A 15,281-nucleotide genomic window follows, 5' to 3' on the forward strand; every position below is an offset into this window, starting at 1 on the left:
TTGTAATCATTGCAATGAAGCAAAATATGATTTATGGAATGTAAAACTGATAATCTGCCCTGTAAACTTTAACTCAATTCACAATAAAAACATCTTTAAAAATTAAAAAAAGAAGAAAAGGCAAGAGGAAAAACAACCTAAAAATCAACTGGAAAAAGATGAAGAGGGCCAAAAGGAAGAAGATAAATCAAGAAAAGAGTCTGACAAAAAAGAGAAGAAAAAAAGAAGTGGAATCAAAAAGGAAAAATTTACCTAAAGTAGGGGTTGCATCAACCTCTGATTCTAAATAAGGGGATGATCAAGAAGATGAAAACAAGAGAAAAGGCAGGAGAAATTTTCAGACTGCCCATAGACAGAATACGCTAAAAGGGCAACATAAGAAGGAGGCAACCGAGAGAAAATGGAAGCAAGAGTAACAAATGGAAACAGAGCACCAAACAACATGTAATCTACAGTAATAAAAAATATATCTGGTTTTGGGCTCAAAGCATTAATCCAGTTACTGAAAAGAGAATACAAGTGGAGCAAACAAGAGATGAAGCGCTTGAGACAGACTCATTGGACTGAATTTTCTGTTCTCCACCTTGATGGAAGAATGTTCTAGACTTTAAATTGAGGACTTCATTTTTAATGGCATTTTTACTGTGTTATGATTATTTTTTAAATCCCTGTAAGGTACAGATTACATATTAAGGTTGGCCATCATTCCTGTTATAGCTTTCACCAGGCTTAAAATGAAGCTTTCTGCATTTGAGGGTTATGGCAAGCTCAGATGAAGATGGTGGCTGTGCATATCATTTCATTTAGAAAATATAAAAATTTGTTTTTTTTTGAAATTAGGTATTAAACTGGAATAGCTATGATTATACTCCTGAGATTGAGGCATTGTGCCCTTACCTTGACATTACTTTGTTGTTTAATTCTTTAGACTGTTTTTTTGTTTTGTTTTGTTTTTTTAAATCCTGAAAGATTAAAGAGTAGACTTGTTAAGAATAGAAAAAAAAAAAAAAAAAGAAACTGTAACCAAAATTTTAAAATCAAGTTTTTTTTAAAAATGTGTAAGAGACAGGCTTTATGTATTTTGTGAAATTTCTGATTTTACTTATACTTTAAATTCCTGTAAAATTATTGTTACCCAAAAACCCACTGCCAGCATTGCTATTCTAAGTTATAACTACCCTACAGGACAGAGTAGACTTACCCCATAGGGTTTCCAATACTGTAAATCTTAGAAAAGCAGACTGCTTTATCTTTTATGATCTGCTTGATCTTTTGGTGAACAGCTGAGTCCTTTAATCACTGTACTACCACAGCTCCTCGTATTATTGCTAATTCTAGTGATTTTTGTTGTGATGATTAAGTGAGGTAATAGTTAAATATTTTGCACATTAAAAGGCAGTATGACTAGAGGTTAAAAAGGTAGACTTGAGAATCAAATTGATATGAGTCTGAATTCCAACTCACTTTTTATTTAGCTGAATAACTGAAACTCTAATATTCAGTTTCCTTTTCTGTACAAAGGAGATAATAAAAGTACCTAATTCAGAGTATTTTATGATAATTAAATAAATTAGCAAATGTAAATTACCTGATATACTGTAGTCATTCAATAGCAGCACTTTGATTCCCGACCATGGTATAAATTTGTTTGATTACCATTTGCTTTGTATACATACATTGAGTGTTCATGTAATTAAATCTTTACCACTTTTTCGTTTCATTAATATTTTAAAATAAAAATGTTTTATGGCTTCAGCAAATTTTCTATCCTTATTTCAGTCCATAAGTGTGAGGTAAGTGATAACCAGATAATCTAGATGACCTTAGATTATAACACTGCTGGCAGAGCCCCCAAAAGTTATTATGTTATTGTTATTAAGTGCCATCAAGTCAGTTTCAACTCATAGAAACCCTGTATATGGTTTCCAAGGAGTGGCTGGTGGGTTTGAACCACTGACCTTGTGGTTAGCAGTGACTGTGGAGTTAGCTCATGACTGAGCAGTGTTTCGTTCTGTTGTGCATAGGGTCACTATGAGTTGGAATTGACTCGATGGCACCTAACAACAACAACAATCAACATTCAACAGTAGTAAAGTCTGAGCCTTCTTCCAATCCTATAGACCAAGTTCTAAACAACTTCATAATATATTTTCCAGGAGAAAAAATCTGCCCTACAAGATGGTAATATTTACAGAGTTTATTATTATTATTATTTAATATTCTAACATTGAAATTAGATTTAAAAGTACATAAGTATAAAACCCCTAACAAACTACTAAATTGGAAGTTGTAAGCTTTGAGATCAAGTTTCAATGTCATACTATACTATTTGTTTGATATCAATTCATTTATTCATTTGGTAATTATTTATTGAACACTAATTATGGAGTCCTGTTGTGGTGCTGTAGGATAAGCACTGGATCACAAGATAGGTTTAAACCACAAGGTAGGCAGTTCAAACTTACCAGCCGATTCTTGGAAACCCTATATAGCATCACTATGAGGCAAACCACTTGAAGGCAGTTAGCAACAACAACAACTTTTATGAGCCAGGTCAGTGGTTAGAGGCCACCGATTGCTCCATGGGAGAGAAACGAGACTACCTGCTCCCACAAAGATTCACAGCCTCAGAAATCCGATACAGAGTTGCTATGAGTAGGAGCCTATTTGAAGGCACTTAACAACAATTATTATGAGCCAGGTAGTGTTTGAAGCCTGTAAATATAAAAATTAATGATATTTTGGGGGTGAAAGGAGAGCACTGGATCATGGGGAATACCTGGGTGGTTAAAACAATTAATCACTAGGCTGCTTACTGAAAGACTGACAGTCCAAATCATGGGGTCCCCATGAGTTAGAATCAAGTTGTTTGTTCGTTTTGTTTTGTTTTGTTTTTAGTGGATCATGGAAGATTTACCAGAGAAAATGATGGCTAAGCTGAGATCAAAAAGAAATGTGAGTTAGAAATGCAACAAGGAAGGAAACATGGGTACAAGAAAGAATGTGAATGCATCTTTGAACTTGAGAAGGAAAGTGAAGACAGAGGTTAGAGTTTAGAGGCTTAAACACAGGCCCAACCATGAAGAGCCTTGTAAATTATCTTAATCTTGATCTTAAGAGCAGCAATGAGTCATTAAATTGTATCAGAGAAGGAAGGAACAGGATCAGATTTATTATTTACAAAGATTTCCAGCTAGACTACAGAGAATGGATCAGAGAGGAGTAGAGAGACCTACTGGCAAGGAAAGAGTAGGGACAGTGCAGATAAATAAATAGAATCAAGAGATAATTAGGAAATGAAAGAACAAAGGCACAAAGAAAAGAAAGGAGGGAAATCTAGGTAACTAGAGGTATGGTGGTGACATCCACTAGTGAAGAGAACCCCAATGTAGAAGCACATTTGGAGAAAATGATGAGATCAGCTTTATAAACTTAAGGAGAACTTGGACAAGTTATTTTGTACCCAGTAGACTACGAAAGTTGAGTGAGATGGTGTCAAAGTTTCCTTCCAAATCTTTTGGTAATCATAGATTTACAGATTACTAGTGAATACTGCTAAGGAACAACTGGTTTTAGAAAATTTTAAAAGTAATAAAATAGTGTTTTTTGAAAAATGTGCTTTGTGAGCAATGTTTAAGAAATATTTGCTTAGAATAATCTTTTGCATGGGCACAGATAACACTAACTTCTAAAATACAGAACACACAGCTTTAAAAAGCAAACAGTGAAGGTACAACATTCCATCTTAATATCTCTACACTTATGAATTCTTTCTGTTCAGAATAAACATACTACTCTATGACAGGTATTTTGATATAGTTTTTGGACTCACTCTAAAAATTTCAGTTGCAGAAGATGAATGGTACTTTGCATTCCTGTTTACTTTTCTTTTATAGTTATTTGCTCATTGGTAACCTATAATAAGGAACACTGGTGGTGCTGTGGTTAAAGTACTAAGCTGCTACAGTTCTTCAAATTACTTCATGGGGTTCTTCTACCCAAAGTCTTTATGTTGTTGTTGTTATGTGCCATGGAGTCGGTTCCAACTCATAGTGACCCTGTACAGAGTTCCCGAGGCTATAAATCTTTACAGGAGCAGAAAGCCTCATTTTTCTCCTGCGGGACAGTTGGTAGTTTTGAACTGCTGACCTTGAGGTTCACAGCCCGATTTGTAACCACTACATTACCAAAGCTCCTTAAAGTCTTTATTGTTGTTGTTAGGTGCAAACAAGTCAGTACCGACTCATAGCGACCTTATTGCCCAAAAGAACGAAACACTGCCCAGTCCTGGGCCAACCTCACAATTGTTGCCATGCTTGAACCTACTGATGCTGCCACTTTTCCAATCCATTTCACTGGGGGGCTTCCTCTTTTTCTCTGACCCTCCACCTTACCAAGCATAATATCCTTCTGCAGTGACTGGTCCCTCCTGACAATATGTCCGAAGTATGAGAGACAAAGTTTGGCCATCCTGGCCCCCAAGGAGCACTCTGGCTGCACTTCTTCCAAAGTGGATCTATTGGTTCTTTTGGCAGCCCATGGTACTTTCAATATTCTTCTCCAACACCATAACTCAAAAGTATCAATTCTTCTAAGGTCTTCCTTATTCACTGTCCAGCTTTCCCGTGCATATAAGGTTATTGAAAATACCATGGCTTGGGTCAGGCGCACCTTAGTCCTCAAGCTGACATCTTTGCTCTACAACATTTTAAAAAGGTCTTGTGCAGCAGATTTGCCTAACGCATATAAGTCCCACCAAACAACTCTTTTTTTTCTCTAATGGGTCTGGGTAAGTGAAGGTGGGGGAAGATACTGATAGGCTATGATTCAGTTGTGAATGATTGTTAACAAGGCTCATTGTAATTGGAAAAACTTGGAAAAATCAATGAGGGAATGTGTCAATTTTACTATTGTGCTGGGTATAAAACGAGCTGTCTCAGAAGCAAAGTGAGGATATTAGGAAGGAAGAGCCAGGACTGAATTGTGCCCTTTGGGCCATGAGATCCCTGTACATTGAACATCTTCGACCAAAAGACAGAAAACTGTGAAAATGGTGGAGAGGCAGAGGAGCAGCAGCAGAACCAAGCACCAGAGCACGAGATGAAGCAGTGGGTTATCCAGCCCACAGAGCAAGTAAAGCTGAGTGACTTTAGGCAGGAGGCTTGTTTGCAGAGTGGGGTACCTACAAAGCACTTATTTGGGCAAGCTAGGTTTTCTGACTCAAGGAGTTAGAGCCTTCAAGTTGAGACATATAGTGGAGTGGTGTGTCCTGTGGGCATTTATCTGCAGCCCTAAAAGAGTTTATAACATTGCCCAGGCTGAAAAAGACCTGCCTATCAGCCTAACTAAGGAGAGGCTCTCCTGACTGGAATAACTGTTCCCTGGACATTTCTGACTCTGCACAATAACCTGTTAAATTCCTTAATAAACCCCATAACTGTGAGTAGGGTGTCTGAGTTCTATGTGATCATTGCATAAATTATTGAACACTGCTGAGTAGAAATTGCTGTGAAGGGTGGTTTGGTGCCATTTTTCATAGCTGCTAACCTTTTGGTCAATATTTTGAACCCACCAGTTTATTCCAGGGAGAAAAGTCCTGGTGATGTGTTCCTGCAAAGATTGGTGTTATTATTAAGTGCCATTAAATAGGTTCTGGCTCACAGAGAACCTGTGTAGGGTTTCCAAGGAGTGGCTGGTGAGTTTGAACCAGCGATCTAGTGGTTCAAACTGACCTTGCAGTCCAGTGTTTTATCCCACAGTGCCACAGCCTAGCAAACACTATGAGGCAGATCTACTCTGACATATAGGGTTGCTATGAGTTGGAATTGACTCAACTTTTCACAGCCCAAAGTAGTGGTTCTCAATATCAGCTTCATATTAGAATTATCCAGTGATTTTTAAAATTTTAATCCTCATGTCCAGGCCACACTGTAAATCAGTTAAATCAGTCTCTAGATATGGGCTGCAGTACAGTCAAGGTTGCAACCCAGCAGCCTAAAACTTACTGAGAAAAGCTTACTGTTTAAAAACAAACAGGTAACTGAGAACAGAGGATCCATACAAGACCACAAACTCACTGATAACAGAAACCAGCCAAATGCTGCTGTCAACACAGGCTTCTGAAGTCAAACCCTCAACCTAGAAATCTGCATACAACAGACTCTTGGCAAGCATCAAATTGGACTTTGTGTTCCATCTTCTCCCCACCAACACTGCTACCACCTTCCATAGTCTTGCAATGTTTGCAGAATCCTGTCAAATGTATGAAAAGTAATCAAGCATCTCAGAAAACTCTGCAGTAGCTGGCAGGGGAATTTCAGGAATAATAGCCATGTCTGATGACCAACAGAGTCCTTAACATACTGTTCATATAACTATGATATTACTGAAACTGGTAAGACTCACCACAGTATTGAGTGTACTGCCTGTGTTGCAGTGTCAATCATAAGCATACTGCATAAGCATACTGCTCCGTGATGAAGAACCCACAACAAAGAGTCTACATGACCCTACATCTAAGTAGGCAGCTAAATCCCTGGTTCCGGATAGACTTAGTGGCATCATAAACCATAAGAGTCCCACTTCCCACCTGTTTATTCATGTACCCTTTAAAACCTAAATGCACCCTGTTAACACCCACAAGTATACTCCAACTGTACTTCTTCCTAGGCGCTGCTGCCCAGGGAGGATCTCTAGATAAAAACTCACCTACTTGGTTTTTCAATCAGTCCTTCTCTCTAATTTGAGGTGAAATTTTGAACTCTGACCTGGACTGGATGCCCTAAGGAGTTTCCCTGTACAATCTCCCACTTGCTGTCATAATCTAGAGTTTCTGAGGAGGTATAAAATTGAAAATCTTTAGTTCCCACAGGCTTGAAAACCCCTCATATTTTATCTTCTGCTTTGTACTACTACTGCCCAGGAGCCACAAATGACATTATCCTTAAACCTAAGGCCTATAAAGCCAGAATCACAGCACTAGAGGACTCACCTAGGCTGTGCTGTTATGCCCAGAATTCGGGGTCCCCAAAGACCGCCAAGGAGCCGTGACCGATGCAAGTACATAAGGGTTGTTTATTCAAGCTCGAGCCCGGACTCCACCTCATCCGACGCAGCAGATTAGGGATAGAGCCCTGAGCTCTTTGTCTGCAGGGTTTTTATAGAGTTTTCAAACAAGCTCGGGTTTCTCAGCTTTACAATCTTTGGATTGGTTAACAATTGGCAAACTATGAGATGTTACAGTTTAATAGGTCAGGACTGGTGGTCTTTGTTCTTAGGCTAGGGCAAAGGAAAACATCTGGCCTCTGGCCTTGAGCTGCCTGGCTATTTATACATATATCATTTTCTTGGAGCTAGAGGACATGCTAAAGCTTATATACGAAATGGATTCTTCTCTTTGGCCCTACAGTGCAACCCTTACACTTCGATAGCATTTTCGTTAATACTCAAGAACTAACAACCACATTCCATCCATCATTTAATAGTCTATTCTTCCATCAAGGTGTACCATTTCAGAACAATTTACCATTAGCCTTTAGATCAAAACAAAAAATTGCTACGAATTTCATTGTGTCCCCAGAAAATAGGTGCTGTAAATCTTAACTCCTATACCTGTGAACATAATCCCACTTGGAATGCTGGTTTTCTCTACAATGTTAATGAGGCCAGATCAATGTAAACTGTATCTTAAGCCATGTTTGAGATCTAATAGAACAGATGAGACACATAAGAAGGCAGGCTTGGGAAGACTAACACTAACGAATGACCAGGGAGGCCGACCAATCTACAATCTCCAAGGATGGTCACTACATAAACTGGGTGTTCCTCCAGAGCTATTCTCTAGAGCCAATTCCCTTTTCAGAAGACAGTTTCTAGCCTCTTACACTGTGAAAAAATTAATTTCAGTTTGTTAATGCCACTACTTGTGGCACTTCTGTCACAGCAGCAGTAAGAAAATATAAAACAGTTGATCTTCCATATAAACCAGAAATCTGCTTTCTTACCAAAGAGAGAGAAATAAGTCTGACTCTTCATAAGGCCAGACAGTAAATAAGCACAAAGGTTATATTGTAGTCTGGAAAGGGAGGTGGGCTGAGGGTGAAGACAAGCATTTTGGACTTACCCACAGGCCTGGTCATTACAGGAACTGGCAAGAAAATAGAAAGGCATCATTAAATTTGGGTGAGTCTTAGAGTAGGTATGACAGACACATCTATGTGGCCAAATATGAACTCAGGGAAAAAGAGACACTCACCTGCTTACAGTTTCCGCTGTGTAACTCATTTTCTAACGAAAACAAAGATATAAAAATGATTATATAAAAATAATTGGGCTTTTAAGCCAATTATTAAGCAGTAAATAAAATGTATTCCAAGGGAACATGAGTTTCCTAGAATTGTAGAATCCATGTAACTATTCTCCATGACCAGACAAATGGTTAAAACAAGGTACTAAATGCTGCCAGGTTTGTTTTGAGACTGTGGATATGTTGTAACACTCAGTCTCTGTTTATGTGCCCAAAATGCCTGTTTGTTGTTGTTAAGTACCGTCAAGTTGGCTCCAACTCATAGCAATCCTGTATAGGGTTTCTGAGGAGAAGTTGGTTGACCTTGCAATTCAACAAGACCTTGTGGTACAGTGCTTATCCTACAGCACCACAGACAAATGCCTGTGCCCTCTTAAATGGTCACAAATTAACAATTGTTCAGCAAGTTAGAGATTAACCTCCATGGATTTGGAATCAAGTTATTATGTGATTCAACATATATAGTAACTTTCATCCTTGGGCAATACAGACATGTGGATAAAATAACTGATAAGCCTGCTTCCCCAGCAATCAGACAAAATGGCAAATTGTAGCAATAACTGGATTAGTCATCTGGGACATTCTAAAGCAAATTGTTTCTAAACTTCCTCTAAATAGTTTTATTTTGAAATCAATATGATGAAAGGAGAGTAACATAGAACCAGAAGACTTGGATTCAAGTTTTCTTCCCCTTTTTATATAATTGAGTATAGGCAAATCTTTAAAACTCTTTAGTTGTTGTTGTTCTTATTGTTAGGTGACATCCAGTTGGCGCTAACTCACAGCGAACCCATGCACAGCAGAACAAAACACTGCCTAGTCCTGCACCAACTTCACAATTGTTGCTACATTTGAGCCCATTGCTGCTGTACCTGTACCAATCTATCTCGTTGGGGGTCTTCCTCCTTTTCTCTGGCCCTTGGTTTTACCAAACATAATATCCTTCTCCAGTGACTGGTGTCTCCTGATTATATGTACAAAGTATGAGATATGAAACATGGCTTTCCTGGCTTCAAAGAAGCATTCTGGCTGTACTATTTCCAACACAGATTGGTTTGTTCTTTTGGTAGTCCATGGTACCTTCAATATTCTCTTCCAATACCGTAACTCAAATGCATCATTTCTTCTATAGTCTTCCTTATTCACTGTCCAACTTTCACATGCATATGAGATTTTTGAAAATACCAATGGCCTGAGGCAGGCACACCTAAGTCCTCAAACTGACATTTCTAACACTTTAAAGAGGTCTTGTGTAACAGATTTCCCTCATGCAATATACCATTGGATTTCTTAACTGCTGCTTCCATAAGTGTTGATGGTTGATCTGAGTAAAATGAAGTCCTTGACAACTTCTATCTTTTCTCCATTTATATGGATGTTGTTAATTGACCCAGAGGTGAGACTTTCTATTTATTTTACATTGAGGTACAACCCATACTGAAGGCTGTGGTCTTTGATCTTCATCAGTAAATATTTTAAGACTTCTTCACTTTCAGCAAGCAAGGTTTTATCTTCTGCATATAGGTTATTAATGAGTCTTCCACCAATTCTGATGCCACATTTTTCTTCATATAATCCAGCTTCTCAAATCATGTACTCACCATACAAATTGAATAAGTTTGGTGAAAGACTACAACCCTGGAACACACCTTTCCTAATTTTAAATAATTCAGTGTCCTCTAGTTCAGTTTGAACAACTGCCTCTTAGTCTATGAATAGGTTTCTCATGAGCATAATTAACTGTTCTGGGATACTCATTCTCCACCATGTTGTACATAGTTTGTCATGATCCACATAATCAAAAGCCTTTGAATAGTCAATAAAGCACAGGTAAACATCTTTCTGGTATTCTCTGCTTTCAGCCAAGATCCATCTGACATCAGCAATGATAGCCATCGTTCTATATCCTCTTCTGAATCTGGCTTGAACCTCAGGAAGTTCTCTGTCAATGTATGGTTGCAGCCATTTTTGAACCGTCTTTAGCAAAATTTTACATGCATGCAATATTAAAGATAATTGTCTGATGACTTCTGCATTCTACTGGGTCCCCTCTCTTTGGAATGAGCACAAATATGGATCTCTTCCACTGAGTTGGTCAGGTAGTTGTCTCCCAACTTTCTTGGCATAGATAAGCGAGTTCCTCCAGTGCCATATCAGTTTGTTGAAAGATTTCAATTGCTCTTCCATCAATTCCCAGAACCTTGTTCTTTGCCAATGTTTTCATTGCACCTTGGACTTTTCCTTCAGTATCATTGGCTCTTGATCATATGATCATCTTGAAATGGTTGACACTGGGCTATTTCTTTTTGGTAGTGACTCTGTGTATTCCTGACATCTTCTTTTTATACTCTCTGAATCATTCAATATTTTGCACATAGAATCCTTCAGTATGGCAAATCGAGGCTTGAATTTTTCTTCAGTTCCCTCAACTTGAGAAATGCTGAGCTTGTTCTTCCCTTTTGTTATTTTAACTCTAGGTCTTTGCACATTTCGTTAAAATATCTGACTTTGTTTTCTCCAGCTGCCTTTTGAAATTTTCTATTCAGCTCTTTTACCTCCTCATTTCTTCCATTTGCTTTAGAATCTTTACACTGGAGTGCAAGTTCCAGAGTCTCTTCTGATATTCATTTTGGTCTTTTCCTTCTTTCTTGACTTCTTAATTACCATTTACTTTCTTCCTCTGTAATGTTCTTGATGCCATCCCACAACTCTTCTGGTCTATGGTCTTTAGTATCTAATGCATTAAGTCTGTTCTTCATGTGATCTCTAAATTCAGGTGGAATATGTTCAAGATCAAATTTTGGCTTATGTTGACTTGTTTTAATTTTATTCAGCTTTAACCTGAACTTGTATATGAGCAATTGATGGTCTGTTCCAGTATGCCCCTGGCTTTGTTGTGGCTTTTTCCAATGATGTAGTCAATTTGATTTCTGTGTGTCCCATAAGTGAGGTCCATGTGTCTTTTATGTTGTTTAAAAAAAGATATTCACAATGAAGTCATCGGTCTTACAAAATTCTGTCATGCGATCTCCAGCATTGTTTCTATTACCAAGGCCATATTTTCCAACTATTGATCCTTCTTCTTTGTTTTCAACCTTGTCATTCCAATCACCAGTAATTATTAATAAATCTTGGTTGCATGTTTGATCAATTTCAGACTGAAGAAGTTAGTAGAATTCTTCAATTTTGCCATCACTGGCTTTAGAGGTTTGTAGGTAAATTTTAGTAGTAGTGGTATTAACTGGTCTTACTTGTAGGTGTATGGACATTATCCTATCACAGACAGTGTTGTACTTAAAAACTGATCTTGATACATTCTTTTATATGATGAGTGTGATGCCATTCCACTTCAACTTGCCATTCCCAGCATAGTAAAACCATGTGATTGTCATATTCAAAATGGCCAAAACCAGTCCATTTCAGCTCACTAATGCCTAGGATATCCATGTTTATGCGTTTCATTTCATTTTTACTATTTCCTATTTGCCTAGATTCATATTTCATACATGCCATGTTCATATTATTAATGGATGTTTGCAGCTGTTTCTCTTCATTTTGAGTTGTGCCCCATCAGCAAATGAAGGTCCCAAAGATTTTACTCCATTCTCATCATAACAATCAACTCTAGTTTGAGAAGGCAACTCTTCCCCAGTTGTATTTTGAGTGCCTTCCAACCTGATGGGCTGGCTCATCATCTGGCACTAAATCTGACAATATTCTGGTGCTCTTCATCTTGTTTTAATATTCAATATTCTGGTGCTGACAATATTCCACTGCTATTCATAAGGTTTTCAGTGACTAGATATTCAGAAGTAGTCCATCTCTCCTTCTTCCTAGTCTGTCTTCATCTGGAAACTCAGCTGAAACCTGTCCACCATGGGTTACCCTTCTGGTATTTAAAATACTCGTGGCACAGCTTCCAGAATCACACAAGCCACCATAGTACAGCAAAATGACAGATAAGTGGTGGTAGGCATCGACTATATGGTAGCCAGTAGTACAAAGAACTTTTAAAAATGACAGAGGAAAAACATGCAATACTTTGAATTAAACTGTGAGATAACATAAATAAAAAAAATTTTCATTTTAAAACAAGCAAAAGCTTGTACACCTACAAAATTTGTACTCCTTTATAAATCTGGAAATTTGTCTTGAGTTTATCCATGTTTATTAGACCATCCTTCTTTTCCTCAGATTATCATCATTTAATGAGCTCACCCTAGAACTGAAAGTTAAAAGAAAATAATAGCATACTAATCCTGCTGTAGTGCTGGTGGGCATTTCAAACCCACCAGCCACTCCTTAGAAACCCTAGACAGTGTCTCTGTAAGTCAGAACTGACTCAATAGCACTTAACAACAACAACAACTAGATATTTTTTAAAAGGAGCTATTTTAGCATAGTGAGTTACAAGTTAGGTTGCTAACCACAAGGCCAGTGGTTCAATCTACCAGCCATTCCTCAGAAGAAAGTTGAGAGTTTCTCCTCCTGTAGATACCGACCAGCTGCTCCTTGGAAACCCTATACAAGGTCTCTATGAATCGGAACCAACTCAACAGAACTTACCAACAACAATCTGACTTAGGGAGCCCTTGTGGGGTAGTGAGTTACGCATCAGGCTGTTAACCACAGGTTCGGTGATTTGAATCCACTGTCGTTCATGGGAGAAAGATGAGGCTTTCTGCTCCCATACAATTGACAACCTCAGAAACCCTATACAGTGTCACTATGAGTTGGAACCAACTCAACAGCACACAGAAACAAGCAACACAATCTGATTTAAGGAAACTCAAATTAAAACAGCTGCTATGCAATCAGTAATTCTTTTCTCAGTCCCTGTAATGTATATGGACTACCGGTGTGGCACTGTAGGATCAGCACTGGACTTTGAACCACATAGTTGGCAGTTCAAACTTACTAGCTGTTGCTCAGAAACCTTACACAGTCTGCTATGAATCAGAAATGATTCAACAGCACTTAGCAACAACAACTAAGGTATATAATACTTAAAATCAGTATTCAAAATACATTTTGCAAACTTTCTAAATTGCAGCAAATAGGAAAAGGCACTGTGGGTATTGCTTATTGTTATGTGCCATGGAGTCAGTTCTGCCTTATAACGACCCTGTACAGGGTTTCTGAGGCTGCAAATCTTTACGGAAGCAGAAAGCCTCATCTTCTCCTGCAGAACAGCTGGTAGTAGGTAATGCTTACGTACTATTAATTTACTTCAGCAAACATCTATTGCATATTTACTCTATCATTGTTGTTGTTGTTAAGTGCCGTCGAGTCGGTTCCGACCCATAGCGACCCTGTCATAGGAGTGTAAAAATTAATTATTAGTGACATAATCCTTGCCCTTCAGTTCATAGTCCAGTGGAGGAATTAGTTTATATACAACTAGTAATAATAAAACATAAGTGGTGTGGTGCTGTAGGATCACCACTGAACTGCAAACTACAAGTTTGTCAGTTCAAACCCACCAGCTGCTCCTCAGAATCCCTACACCCTGTATGAGTCAGAACACTTAATAAAAACAACAACAACACTATTAAAGAAAAAATAAAGAAGAAATATGGGCGCTCAAATAATTGTGGGAATTAACTCTGCCAGTCTAAAGGTTGGTTCCTCACAAAGAAGGTGACTTCTGAGCTGAGGACATGAAGGGCTTGAACAGATGCAAAGGGGACCCAGGGTACATCAGACGCATGAACAATCTGCCACATGTATCTGAATAGTTTTATTTTCTTGTTATGAGTTCATGCCTGCTTTATGAAAAGGAGAAGATGGTAATTTGTCTGTATGTGTGCTTAGTTATCCACTGCTATTAATAAACTGATTTCCAAAACAAAGAAAACAAGTAAGCAAATTCATTAATCAGAATCATATTTATACTTGGTTGTTGCTGTTAAGTACCAGTGAGTCTGAACTACTAACCTTGGGCTTAGTAGTCCTGTGCTTATCCTACAGCACCATACCAGGACTTTAATAAACATTTATTCAATAAACGATGTTCTCTATCTTAAATGAAGTCACAGATTGCTGTTATGAAGTGCCATGGAGTTGGTTTTGACTCACAGTGACTCTATATAGGGTTTCCAAGTAGCAGCTGATGGATTAGAATTGCTGACCTTATTGTTAGCAGTTCAGTGCTTACCCTACAGCGACACACCAGGAGTACAGATAGTCACACTGCATTGACAGCAAATAAAACATTAGCAAAAATATTTGACTCTCACAGAATTGCTGAGTATTATTTCCAAATATTTACACTTATAAATAAGATTGAGTTTCTAACCTGGTTTAACAAAGTTTAGTATAAAAGTCAAAATTAAGAATACAACAACTAGGCCACACCCTAGAGCAACTCTCTGAGCTAGCTTAATTGAATGTAAAAGTAATCCAAGATTTTGCTACTTGTTCTTCCCTCTTTCAGACCTTTGCTATGGATATGCATTTCTACAACAGCCAGTCCATCAGTTGCTTGTTACTACACTTACCTTCATGATTAAGCTTCTATGTTCCACTGACTGACTAAAATTTGTACCCATTTCAAATATACTCATGATTCCATCCTCACACATGTTCATCCAGTGACGATATTCCTTATGTCCAGGAAGTCGATCCCAAAAAGTAATAAAGGCTTCCCAGACAGCTTCCTGGCACACTGAAAAAAACAGAAGGAGATGTCTTTATGAAAATTTATACTCTGTATTTCTAGCAAAGTGGTTGACTAGGCAACGCACCACATAGACCCTCTACAACAAAGATATGAGAGACAAAATAAAACAGACATAGATGAAAATTCTGGCACCCTGAAATGCAGAAGAAAGGTTAAAGAGGTGGATGGAATGCTTTTGGCGAAGAGATGCTCAGCAGGAACGGTGAAAGTGGGAGACTGACTAGTGAATGGCTGACCAGACGCCATTCCATCACCTTGTGAGCACCTTTGGTAGGAGAGGGAGGGCTGGCAGAG

At 38.2% G+C, this 15,281-nt stretch overlaps 1 protein-coding gene and 1 pseudogene across 1 annotated transcript in view; one reads left to right on the forward strand and one right to left on the reverse strand.

Moving 5' to 3' along the window:
• LOC102831125 overlaps positions 1-458 on the forward strand; it is a 4,749-nt pseudogene extending 4,291 nt beyond the window's left edge.
• The window catches only part of IMPG2 (interphotoreceptor matrix proteoglycan 2), a 214,031-nt gene extending 198,798 nt beyond the window's left edge, over positions 1-15,233 (reverse strand). The window contains exons 1-3 of the mRNA XM_006868651.1: positions 15,161-15,233; positions 14,806-14,972; positions 8,255-8,286 (exon numbers count right to left, since the gene is read on the reverse strand). Coding sequence (XP_006868713.1) covers positions 8,255-8,286; positions 14,806-14,972; positions 15,161-15,233 — 272 coding nt within the window. The remainder of the gene's footprint in view (positions 1-8,254; positions 8,287-14,805; positions 14,973-15,160) is intronic.
• Positions 15,234-15,281: the final 48 nt, after the last annotated feature.

The sequence above is a fragment of the Chrysochloris asiatica genome, unplaced genomic scaffold (assembly GCF_000296735.1).
Source record: "Chrysochloris asiatica unplaced genomic scaffold, ChrAsi1.0 scaffold00120, whole genome shotgun sequence".
Lineage (NCBI taxonomy): Eukaryota > Metazoa > Chordata > Mammalia > Afrosoricida > Chrysochloridae > Chrysochloris > Chrysochloris asiatica.